This window comes from Berghia stephanieae, chromosome 14, assembly GCF_034508935.2.
Source record: "Berghia stephanieae isolate SIO BIC M18660-M18661 chromosome 14, UCSD_Bste_1.3, whole genome shotgun sequence".
NCBI classification, from domain to species: domain Eukaryota; kingdom Metazoa; phylum Mollusca; class Gastropoda; order Nudibranchia; family Aeolidiidae; genus Berghia; species Berghia stephanieae.
This window is the reverse complement of record NC_088373.1, coordinates 32,708,251-32,720,750: the sequence shown is the minus strand read 5'-3', so window position 1 is coordinate 32,720,750 and position 12,500 is coordinate 32,708,251. Positions and strand designations below refer to the sequence as shown.

Here is a 12,500-nt window from a genome sequence, read left to right as displayed (position 1 = left end):
ACGGAAAATCTACGGCATAATCTCTGTTACTCTGACAATAATGACGTATCTAACAATTTTGACCAGAGAACTAGTCCTTCAAATATCCGTCGATTAAAATAACTTTCAGTTTGTCAAATCTCTCAAACCTGGGACTTCCGTGAAAGAATTATGAACACAAACACCCGTTTGCCCTGAGTGTCAGGCTTTAGGTTAGCTAAGGCTTACGGGTCGTCCTGACTTTATAACTGAGTGGCGTAATGGCGAATGTAGATGTTATTATGTCAGTTTGTCAAATTTCTCAAACCTGGGACTTCCTTGAAAGATTATCAGCACAAACACCCGTTTGCCCTGAATATCAGGCCGTAGCCATCGTTAACATATATAGCCTGACACTAGAACCCTCTAGGACTGGCAGTTTGACGTCATTTTTAAGGTTTGTGCACCGTCTAGTGAGTTGTCGTTAGTAGAGCTCATGGAAACAAGTTATTTCATTGGTTGAACTATTGAATACAACTCACGATTTATTTTCTTTTGTGGCCAAAGACTGGCATTTTGACGTCATTTTTTGGTCAGTGTCAGGCTATAAATTAACGATGGCTACGGTCAGGCTATGGTTCCTCCCGACTTAATAACTGAGTGGCGTGTTTTAAAATGTAAATGTTTTATATTTGGTTCGATGTTATTCGCTTTGAATGGGCATTGATATAAAGATCTGCTTTTAAAAATATTATTGACATGTGGGACAATAGATAGAAGATAAATGTGGATTCCTTTAATTAAAGTTCCTTAAAGTCATTATTGCCATCACCACCACCACTACCACCATCATCACCAACCATCATCATCATCATCATCACCACCACCATCATCATCATCCTCCTCCTCCTCCTCATCATCATTTCTTCTAGTGTCCTGTTTAAAAAAAACCCAACATATTTTTGTTATAAATAAAAAACAAACAAAACAAACGCATTTTTGATTCGTTTCTAAAATTCATCTCCACAACAACTGTTTGAATATTCATGTTAACTCACTCAAGCCTATCACCGACTATATCCGTAGTGTACCCAGGTTACTTTTACCCCATGCCTATTTATTACATTTTTCTGAGATAAATTATAGGCGTGGTATCAAAGCTATTGTTTCTGGGTGGGGATCCTTACCTCCCATAGTGGGCAGGGAGGTACTTTCTGTGTCTTCTATCCCCCTGTAACTGTTTTTCAATTGTTTTCCGTCTTTGTCTTGGAATGAGATTACTTGGTTTTGTCATGGCCCTGGCCGGAGTCCTAGCTGGGAGGGAAACAGTCAAATGCATAGTTATTGTTTTGGGAGATGATATTTTTTCCTTGTAAATCATCTCTCCGTTATGTATTATTATATTTGTTATTTTGAATTTATAATCTAAGCATTTGAGTGTATTCCTCTTTGTTGGATTTTGTGCTTGTATCCGGATGAGACTTATAGGTGATCTCAAACTAAGTACATTGGTCGTATGCTCTTGCAATCTACATCTGATCCCTATTTGTTCCCAGTTCCCCTTTGTCTTACTTTTTCTTGGGTGCTTTAATTGTAATTCTAGAACTTTTTACTATCCATTTTCTTCCTTTTTACTGGCGCTGATATGACCTAAATGTGTTGCAAGCACCGTAAAACCCTTAAAAACATAAACACAATATTTTTGTTTTTACTGTTTTCTTCATTTACTCAGTGATTTTAAAAGCGTTTTAATGATATATTATTATTTTTACTTTAACACACTAATAATGCTATATCCTGTTTTCTTTCTCCATTCATGTATTGAAAAAATAGTTACCTTTATTTTATTATTATTATTATTATTATTATTATTATTATTATTATTATTATCATCATGCTTCTTCTTCTTCTTATTATTATTATCATGCTTGTTATTATTATTATTATTATTATTATTATTATTATTACTATTTTCAATATTATTATCATAATAATGATGTCTTTTTACCTGTTTTACCTCATGCTTTGTTTTTCATGATGATGTTTTAAACTCTTTTTATTCCCCATTCCTAATTTTATCCATACTTAATTCGATGAACACCCAAGCGAAGTCAAATGGGAGATCAATCGTTACTTGACAGGATCTCTTCCCATGGTGGCCAGGAGGTCACCCTGTGTCTTCTATCCCCCTATATCTGTTTTCCCGAGTTGCTTTCTATCTTTGTCTTGGAATGGGATTAACTAGTTTTGTCCTAGCCCTGACTGGAGTCCTTGACTGGGAGGGAAGCAGTCGAATGTATAGTTATGGTTTTGGGAGATGATAATTTTTTTTTCATTGTAAATAATCTCTCCGTTATTTGTAAACATTTGAGTGTATTCCTCTTAGTGGGGACTTGTGCTGGTGTCTGGATGAGACTTTTTGGTGATCCCAAACTAAGTGTACATTGATGACATGCTCTTGGACTCTACGTCCGTTCCCTATTTGAACCAATTCCCCTTTGTCTTACTTTTTCTCGGGTGCTTTGATTGTAAATCTAGAATATTTTGACTTTTCCATTTTCTTTTTACTGGTGCTGATATGACCTTAATGTGTTGCAAGCGCCGTAAAACCCTTAAAAACAAACAAAAGAAACAGGATCTCTGGTAATTCAAACACACTATGAGTCTTTATATAAGGAAAAAAAATCAATAAAATTGAAAAACCCCAAAGTGTTGTTTTTCCTTTTATTTGTATATAATATTTATTATTCCATCCTTCCCAATGGAAAACCCTATCTATCATTTCTTAGTAAATACGTCATCGTTGAATAATGCTTTGAACGCGTTGAATAAACATTTTTATTCAAAGATTGCAGAATGTTTCCACACATGTTATAGGTGTGAAATTAGGTGTAAATTACTAAAAGATAGCTGACTGGTAATTATAAATAATTTTTTGGTGCGCATGAATACAAATCCAACGTTTTTAGTTTTGGGTCAAATTGTCATTCAAGCAGAAGGAGAAAAATACAAATTATGGTGAATAGAAGTACTAATACCATACCATTTGGTTACAAAATATCTAATAATCTTACTTGGAGGGGTGGAATAAATGTATTCTTTCATTTCTTTGTATTTATTAAACTCGCTATATTTTTTTTAGCGTGCAATAACACGTACTTGCAAGCTCGTTGGGCATGCTAAAAATAGTGTATAGTTTTAGAGTTTTGGGAGATGGTATTTTTTGTCTTGTAAATCATCTGTCTGTTATGCACTTTAATATGTTTTGTTTACATATTATATATGACTTGTAAACATTTGAGTGTGGTCCTCTTCGTGGTGACCTGTGCTTGTGTCTGGATGAGACTCTCACATTAAGTACCTTGATAGTGTGCTCTTGGAATCTACATCCGTTTCCTATTTGTTCTGAGTTCCCCTTCGTCTTACCTTTTCTTGGATGCCTTAATTGTAATTCTAGAACTTTTTACTATCCCATATTCTTCCTTTTCACTGGCGTTGTTATAACCTTAATGTGTTGCAAGCGCTGTAAAACCCTAAAAAGCAAGTAAAAGCAAAAAGCATGAAAAATTAAAGACCAAGAATTTAAAACGTTTTTTTTTACCCTCACAAAGTGAATTTTATTCAATTTGTTCACGTTGTGAAGTGATAATGTATAATTTATTATAACTACATTAATTAATGAATTAATTGGCAGAAATTAGAGTGCAAATTATATTATTATTCACATGTTCATAAAAAAATACAAAATGATTTGGATGGAAAGGGAATAATACAGAATAGGGGATTTCGTCTTATATTGAAAACCATAGGGGAAAACTTGGGTTAAAATTATGATGAAGTGTGAATGAAACAGTGCCCGAAAAAACATGAAAGAAAAATACAAGATACTAAAAAAAAGAAGACTGCTGCAGCTATTCGGACTAGAGTCTGAATAATCTCCCCGTGGCTCTTCGGACTTAAGTCTGAATAGTCTCTCATGGCTATTCGGACTTGAGTCTGAAAGTCTCTCGTGGCTATTCGGACTTGAGTCTGAATAGACTCCCCGTGTCTATTCGGACTCTGGTCTGAATAGTCTCCTGTAGCTATTCGGACTCGGGTCTGAAAAGTCTCCCCGTGGCTATTTGGACTCGAATTCCAATGCGCGTGTGCAATAAACAAATTAATTCTTCTTTCTTGCTTTGTCTGCCACTGTTTCATTCACACTTTTTCAGATCTTTATCATCTTACACCAGTGCCTGCTCCTCCCTAAATGTTTGTCAATTTGATATTTATAAAAGAGAAAACTCAGTGTACGGTGAATGAAATATTAATTTCAAAATTCCTTGAGGGTGAGAAGATTTAACTTTCATCTCGTCGTCGTCTTACTTTCAGAGCCACTAGGCCTAAGGAGCCGAAGTTTATCTCACATTTACATAGCGTGAAACGGACAATAGCAATTGCCTGCTATCATTCGGATAGGACGCTGTTCTATTTCAAAGTACTTTCTTCCAGATCTAATAGACCCAGCTACCCGATCACGCAGACAAAAGTTATTTAGACTTCACCTGGGAATCGATCACAGTCCCTTTGTTTGTGAATCGAGTGCTCTTTCAACTGAGCTATTGGGGCCCCCAGGTTTCTCTCAATGGCTCCATCCTAATCATAATTGCAAATTGTAATATCGCCTAACAGGCGTCATGTCCTGTCCTACAGTTAAATGTTGCTGTTGACCAGCGACCCCTTGTAAAGCGCTTTGAGCACATTTAGTGGATATTGCGCTATATAAAGCTCAATTTTAATTATTTGTTTTTTAATATATCCTTTTTTTGTTGTTGTTGAAAATTTTTTAATCAAAAATTATTTTAAAACATAATAATACTGTCTTTTTTTATCCTTTAGGTATGAAATTTCACCCCGGAGTACAACTTAAATGAAAATAAATGAATGGATGGGGAATTTTAAAAAATTAGAGAATACATTTCAGAATTCTTATACCTATAATTATTATTATTGTTATACATAACCGTTATGTTGAAATAAATATATATATTCATTATACACTGATATTGAGACCAATTGGGGGTAAGTTACAGGCTGTAATAATGGTGTTAAAATGGTAATGATGATGATGGTAACAATAATGAGGTTAATGATTTTATGACAAAGTGATGTTAATAATGATAATAGTAATAATAATAACAATAATAATAATAATAATAATAATAATAATAATAATAATAATAATAATAATAATAATAATAATAATAATAATAATAATAATAATAATAATAATATATAATAATAATAATAATAATAATAATAATAATAATAATAATAATAATAATAATAATAAAAGTAATAATAAAAATAATAATAATAATAATAATAATAATAATAATAATAATAATAATAATAATAATAATAATAATAATAATAATAATAATAATAATAATAATAATAATAATAATAATAATAATAATAATAACAACAACAAAAACATGATAATCAACAAATACATGACCACATAATACTTTTAAGATGGATAATAAAATGACTGATACTGATAAATTAATAGGATTTTTACATTTCACAATTTCTTTCAGCCCAAAATCACATCTTCTCCTCTGTCAGTCGCCAAGATCACTCATTCAATTTTAAAATTTTTATTTTAATTCTTTTCTTTTTTTTTCTAAAAAAAACAAACAAACTTTTTGGAATGTAAACCGTATCGACATTAAACTTTTGGACAAATTGGATACGTAGAAAATATATATATATATATTTAAAAAAAAAAATACAAACTAACTTTGATATAAAAGAACGGATATTGAGCATGGATTGGATACCTTTTATAAAACTGGAAACTGGAAAATTGTGTTTATGATAAAATGACACCTCTATGATAAATAAAATAAAATGAAATTCAAAAATAAATAAATATGTGTGTATATAATATTACGAAAAAAGAAAAAAAAACAAAACCCCAAAACAAACAACAAACAAGTAGTAAAAATCCAAAGTTGGAATGGCATTGTGTAAAAAAACAAAAAAAAACAAAAAAAAACAAAAAAAAAAACAAACAAAAACAAACAACTTAAAATAACTTTGCAAATTAAGATTTATAGTTATAGATTTCATGCTGCGATTTATTTAGACGCATAATATTGTGACAATCCTGGGTTTATTTATTATTATATCACACTGTCGGTCTGAATTCTAAATCATGATTTAATGATTTTACTGGGGTTTGTTGTTGTTGTTGTTGTTGTTATTGGTGGGTGAAGGGTTTTGAGCCTGAAACGATTTGTGTTTTGTATTTTGTTCTTTTTCGAAGCTGTTATGTTTAATTTTTGTTGTTGTTCTTGTTTTTAAATTAATTATTTATAGCCCACAGTTGTTAGAAATTGGTATAATGACTCAATAAGGTCGCAGGTTCAAGCCCCATCACCGCCGCGAAAAAGTTTTTATTCTCTAGTGTCTTCTGGCACTTTTCTACTCCCTTCATCTCTTTTTGTTATAAATTGGTTTTAACATAAAAAAGTCACTGTTTTCATCGGAACGATTTAAAAATGAGACATAACACAGTGCTGATGGTGACAAAAAGGAGGAAAATTATGAATGTCTTTTTTACGCCGCATGTTTACTTCACTAACCCCCCGCATGTTGACTTCACTAACCCCCCGCATGTTTACTTCACTAACCCCCCGCATGTTTACTTCACTAACCCCCCGCATGTTTACTTCACTAACCCCCCGCATGTTTACTTCACTAACCCCCGCATGTTTACTTCACTAACCCCCCGCATGTTTACTTCCCTAACCCCCCGCATGTTTACTTCACTAACCCCCCGCATTTTTACTTCACTAACCCCCCGCATGTTTACTTCACTAACCCCCCGCATGTTTACTTCACTAACCCCCCGCATGTTTACTTCACTAACCCCCCGCATGTTTACTTCACTAACCCCCCGCATGTTTACTTCACTAACCCCCACTTTTAGAGCCATTGAGATGATAAATTACTCTAGCTATCTTCTGGATAGTGGGGAAGCTGCACCAGTTTGTTCCACCACACATCAAATCTCTCAAAGCCAGAAAATTTGATAGAGGAAAATGTCTTTTTTTAAAGGATGAAATTCCTCCTCTGACACAAAAGTCGCGGCTTTCCGTGGATCCGAGGAAAATCATCAGCACTGATAACAGATTTTTTGCCAAATAGACTATTCACTTTCAATGAAGAACTAAATATAACAAGTGTGTATGAAAGGTGCCAGACAAAGCAAGTAAGAAAAATACAAGAAAATAAAAACCATCCCAAAAAAATCAAGTCGACCTCGAATGAATTCCTTAACTTTCATCTCCTCATCGTCTTACTTTCAGAGCTTTTTGGCCACACATTTACAGAGCGTGAAACGGACAATAGCAATTGCCTGCTATCATTCGGATAGGACGCTGTTCTATTTCAAAGTACTTTCTTCCAGATCTAATAGACCCAGCTACCCGATCACTGCTGAGTGAGTATCCAGATGGGACAGACAAAAAGTTATTTAGACTATTCGATACAGTCAGTGCCACAAGTACGTACAACACATTTGGAGAGCATTAGAATTGATTGGAAGAAATAGCTGATAAATGCTTTAAGAATAACAGTCCTCATGCACGACAGATTTACAAATTTCTATGAAAACATCAATTTCATTTCATGTTTACGATGGGTGAACTTAAATAGACAATAAAATGGAGCATTTATAAAGCGCATTATCCATTAAACATGCTCAAACTCAAAGCACTTTACAAGTCATCCCAAGTCAAAAGCAACACTTAACACGTGGAAAGAGACATGATGCCTGTTAGGCGATATAACAGTTTTTTTGTTTTTTTTCCTATCAGGATAAGGCTGTTAACGGCCAGCTACTCATTTTACATCCGAGTACAGAGAGAGAATGTGAATAAAGAGCCTTTTAAAAGGACTCAATGCCAATATATCCCAATCAACACTGAAGTTAAACCACAAGCGTTGTCACTAACTTGATTACAGTAACTCTGAACTCAGCGTTTTGTTACAAATCTATATTATGATCCTTAGATCAGTGCTGATGGTGACAAAAAGTGAAAAAGTAGGAAAATGTTGAACAATTGCCCCATTTTTACTGCACTAAACCCCACTTTTAGAGCAATTGAGATGATAGACTATCATTGATATTCTAGCTAACTTCTGGACAGTGGGAAACTGCACCTGTGTTTTCCACCACACATCAACTCTCTCATTGCTAGCACATTGTTTCGAGAAAATGTAATCTTTAAAAGGAGGAAATTCCTCCTCTGGACTCCAAAATCGCAGATTTCTGCGGATCCAATGAAAACCATCAGCACTGTTGGATATATAGATGGGGATCTCTTACGTAACAGAATGTAGTACTTGTACAGATAACAGTTCACGTCTCTCCAATCCAAACACCTCCATTCCATACCTGTCTACTTGAACATTTCAAAATCTGTAGCCAACACAAAATTCATCAGTAATAAATGGTACAATTTTAGTCATACTCCACCAATTAACAACAACAACAACAACAACAACAACAACAACAACAACAACAACAACAACAACAACAACAAAGAAAAAAATACTGCGTATCTACAACCGTCAAATAATACGTCAAATAAATGTTGTTGACCTCCACCATTACGAGCTGGCAATTGGCTAAGCTTTCATGGGTGTGAACTGAGCAGTAGCCTTTATAACTTTAAGGGAACATTTTTCATTTCTTTTTTGATGACTGCGGGAACATAAAAGAAAAAAGAATTATTGTTTTTTTTTTTCTTTAATACTACGACCAAATTTCTGTGAAATCAAAATCCGTAATAATTCTTCCACTTCCATATGTCCGAAATTGTTACCTAATATCCGTAACAATTACGGATGATCCGATCCGTAAAAGTAGGCAGGTACGCCATTCTCAGCATTTTGAGATATCCAGATAGTGGAAACAGTCTCTAAAGTGTACAATAAATAAATAAGAGAAAAAAAAATGTAATCCGTCCCCCCCGGGCACCCTGTCCGGATAATGGATGCATCCAGTTCCAGATTGTGGATTCCGGATTAGAGAGACGCGCCTGTATTATGTTTTGTACTCGGATATCACAGATCAGTTGCTTAATACGTGAATGCATTATACAAGTTTTCCACACATATAAATATATATATAAATAATACATAGGTGATACGATAGAATATAAATTCAGATCTCTGCACACTTTTATGACACAGAAAACAAGGAGAACATGAGGAAAAACTTCAGGGAAATATAAAATATAATATGCTGGAATGAATGGGTGTAAGATTGGGCAACATAAAAGATGACATGATATCCTTCGGAAAGTCCCAGGTTTGAGAGTTTTTGCCGAGATAAGGGGCAGCGTGGCTCAGCGGTAAGGTCTTTGCCTCGTACCCGAAAGGTACTGAGTTCGATCACCCGCTGCTGCGCTGTGCAGCCTTGAGCAAGTCACATCGCCCTTGCTCAATTTGCAGTGTTGCTCTACGGCTAACGTCTGGGTTATTCTAGTCTTCCCTTGGAATTGACCCTAAAGACAAATTTCCCCATGGGGATGAATAAAGGGGATTTTATTTTATATTATTTTATTTCATACGTAAAGGGACTACAGTTGTCGCTGGTATTCTAGCGTGCTGAATTCCATTACACCTTGCAATACGACACGATGGAGCTGCTGGGTGACAGACTGTATGGGTTACCTCCCATGAGGAACGCATTTCGACACCCTCAAGATTCCTGCACACATTTTGGCTTATATCCCAAGAGTGTGTAAGAATCTAGTAAATTACTGTAAACACCCCTTGGGGGGAATTTGATCGGTCGTCAGAAGGGTTAACTCACTCAACCCTAACACCGACTATATCCGTAGTTTACCCGGGTTACTTTTACCCCATGCCTATTTTTATTACACATTTCTGAGACAAATTATAGTCGTAGTCGTAGTATCAAAGCTAATGTTTTTAGCTTTTACATGTTAATGATAGTTGAATAAAACTTTCTATCCGACATGCTCATTTTTAATACATTTTTTCCAATTTTGAAAAGTAGCAAAAATCTCTAGGATTGAGTGAGTTAAATGAAGATCCTGAAATCAAATGTTGATCTATAGACAAAATTATGCCATGACCTGAATGTGGACCTTGTGTTAAAAATTATAGGGGGCAAGGAAATAGTAAGATATATTTATCAAATTCAATTTTGATTTATCAATTCCATTTTCTTTCTCTCTCTCTCTCTCTCTCTCTCTCTCTCTCTCTCTCTCTCTCTCCCTCTCTCTCTCTCTCTCTCTCTCTCTCCCCCTCTCTCCCCCCCACCACTAGCTATCCCCATAGTAGCCCCTCGTCCCAGCTCCTGATCCGTTATTTCTCCTAATCATCGCCTCGTTTTGTTTATCCTCCTCGTATCGCTGCCTCATCCTGGCCAGATCCAATTCCTCTATATCCTTGTCTTTGACTCCTCCTCCACCTCCTCCCCCGCCTCCTCCTCTCCCGGCATGGCTGTGGGTGGGAGACGACATCTGCGAGGAGTCTTTCGCCCCTGTCTTGGCACCACCAGGTGCTTTCTTGTTGTTGTTGTTATTGTGCACCTGAAATAAGAATTAAAAGAAAAAGATTAATTATTTACAGCCCACAGTTTTTAAAAATTAGTATAATGACTCAATAGGTCGCAGGTTCAAACCCCATCACCGCCACGAACAATTTTTTATACTCTATTGTCTTCTGGCACTTTTTCTACTCACTTCATCTCTTGTTGTTATAAATTGGTATTAACATAAAAAAGGTCACTGTTTTCATCGGAACGAGTTAAAAATGAGACATAACAGATTTTTTTGCAGAACAGACTATTTAAAGCTGTTTTATCGCCTAACAGGCTTCATGTCTCTTCCCTTTACTTACCAACTACAGGAAAATTGTCTCATTTGTTAAGATACAATGAACATTTTTATTAATCAGAAAACGTTTACATCACAAATCTTTTGGGGAAAAACTTTGTTTTGGAAAGCTTGTCATGCTACACAAACATCATGTATAAGTAGATACCCATATGAATTAAAAAAAAAAATTGAGCTTTATATAGCGCAATATCCAGTAAATGTGCTCAAAGCACTTTACAAGGGGTCCCTGGTCAACAGCAACATTTAACGTGTAAGACGGGACATAATGCCTGTTAGGCGATAATACAATTTTTCGGACAAAGACAGCGCTGTTAACGACCAGGTACTCATTTTACGCCTTAGTACGGTGAGAGAATGTGAGTAAAGAGCCTTTTCCAACAACTCAATTATGCACTGAGTGCAAGGCTCGAACCCAGGACCTTCCGATCCGAAATCGAGTGTCATACCACAAGCCGTTTATATATATATATATATTAAAATTGAGCTTTTCTATAGCGCAATATCCACTAAACGTGCTCAAAGCGCTTTACAAAGGGTCCCTGACCAATAGCAACACGTAGCATGTAGAACGAGACATGACGCCTGTTAGGCGATATTACAATTTTGTTTTTGACAGAGACAACGCTGTTGACGGCCAGGTACTCATTTTACAACTGAGTAAGGTGAGAGAATATGAGTAAAGAATCTTTTCCATGGACTCAACTATGCACCGGGTGAACGAGGCTTGAAACCAGGACCTTCCGATCCGAAAGCGAGTGTCATACCACTAGACCACATAGCCGCAAACATATATATATATATATATATATATATATATATATATATATATATATATATATATATATATATATATATACATAAATACAAAGTCGAATAAAGGGAGATTACTTTAGCAATGGGTGATTTCTCCGAAGCCAATTCATAGTTGTTGTATTCTGTGGGTCTTGGCTTGACTGTGGGTTTGGGGACTGACTTGGCGTACTCCACGGCCTAGGGAAAGACAATTTGGTCACATAGTATAGAGTGTGTTCATATTTGACCCTTTGCCTCAAAACGGTATTAAGTCGGGATAGTTAAGATGTTGAAAATTGAATTTATAGCCAGAAATATCAGACTTGTGTTGAGTTTATACGATTTATTGAGGAGAATGGATACCAGATTTTAGGGTGTTAATGCCAACAATTTACATTTTTGACCATTTTAACATTTAATTCGGCTTCTAAGCATTTCGTTCGTTCCGACATAATACCGTTTTTAGACGATGGGTCACATATTCTCCTCCTCCTCCTCCTTCTCTTCCTCCTCTACCCATTTCCACCTCCATCTTCTCTTCCTCTTCTTCTGCTCAATGATCCTCCTCCTCCTCCTTCTTTTTTCGCTTTCTTCTTCTTCTTCTTCTTCATCTTCTCCCCCCCCCCCCCCCCCCCCGTCATAGGGAATGAGATTAGCGGAAGAGTAGCGTCCCTTGATTGGACGTCACCTTACAGAGAAAACGTCAAGTTGGTTTTGAAGTGTCGCTTCACCGGAAGCGAGGACGAGAGACGCATGCGCACAACCAACAAGACGTTCTCTCTCTAATAACTTTGCCACCGGTGACGTCACAGACTATGGGTG

At 35.6% G+C, this 12,500-nt stretch overlaps 1 protein-coding gene across 2 annotated transcripts in view; it reads right to left on the bottom strand.

The window, feature by feature from the left end:
- Positions 1 to 10,026: 10,026 nt before the first annotated feature.
- Positions 10,027 to 12,500, bottom strand: part of LOC144960029 (uncharacterized) — a 69,281-nt gene continuing 66,807 nt past the window's right edge. For both annotated transcript variants that reach the window (XM_078892973.1, XM_078892974.1), the window contains exons 8-9: positions 11,775 to 11,876; positions 10,027 to 10,577 (exon numbers count right to left, since the gene is read on the bottom strand). In XM_078892973.1, coding sequence (XP_078749099.1) covers positions 10,308 to 10,577; positions 11,775 to 11,876 — 372 coding nt within the window. In that variant the 3' untranslated portion in view covers positions 10,027 to 10,307. The remainder of the gene's footprint in view (positions 10,578 to 11,774; positions 11,877 to 12,500) is intronic.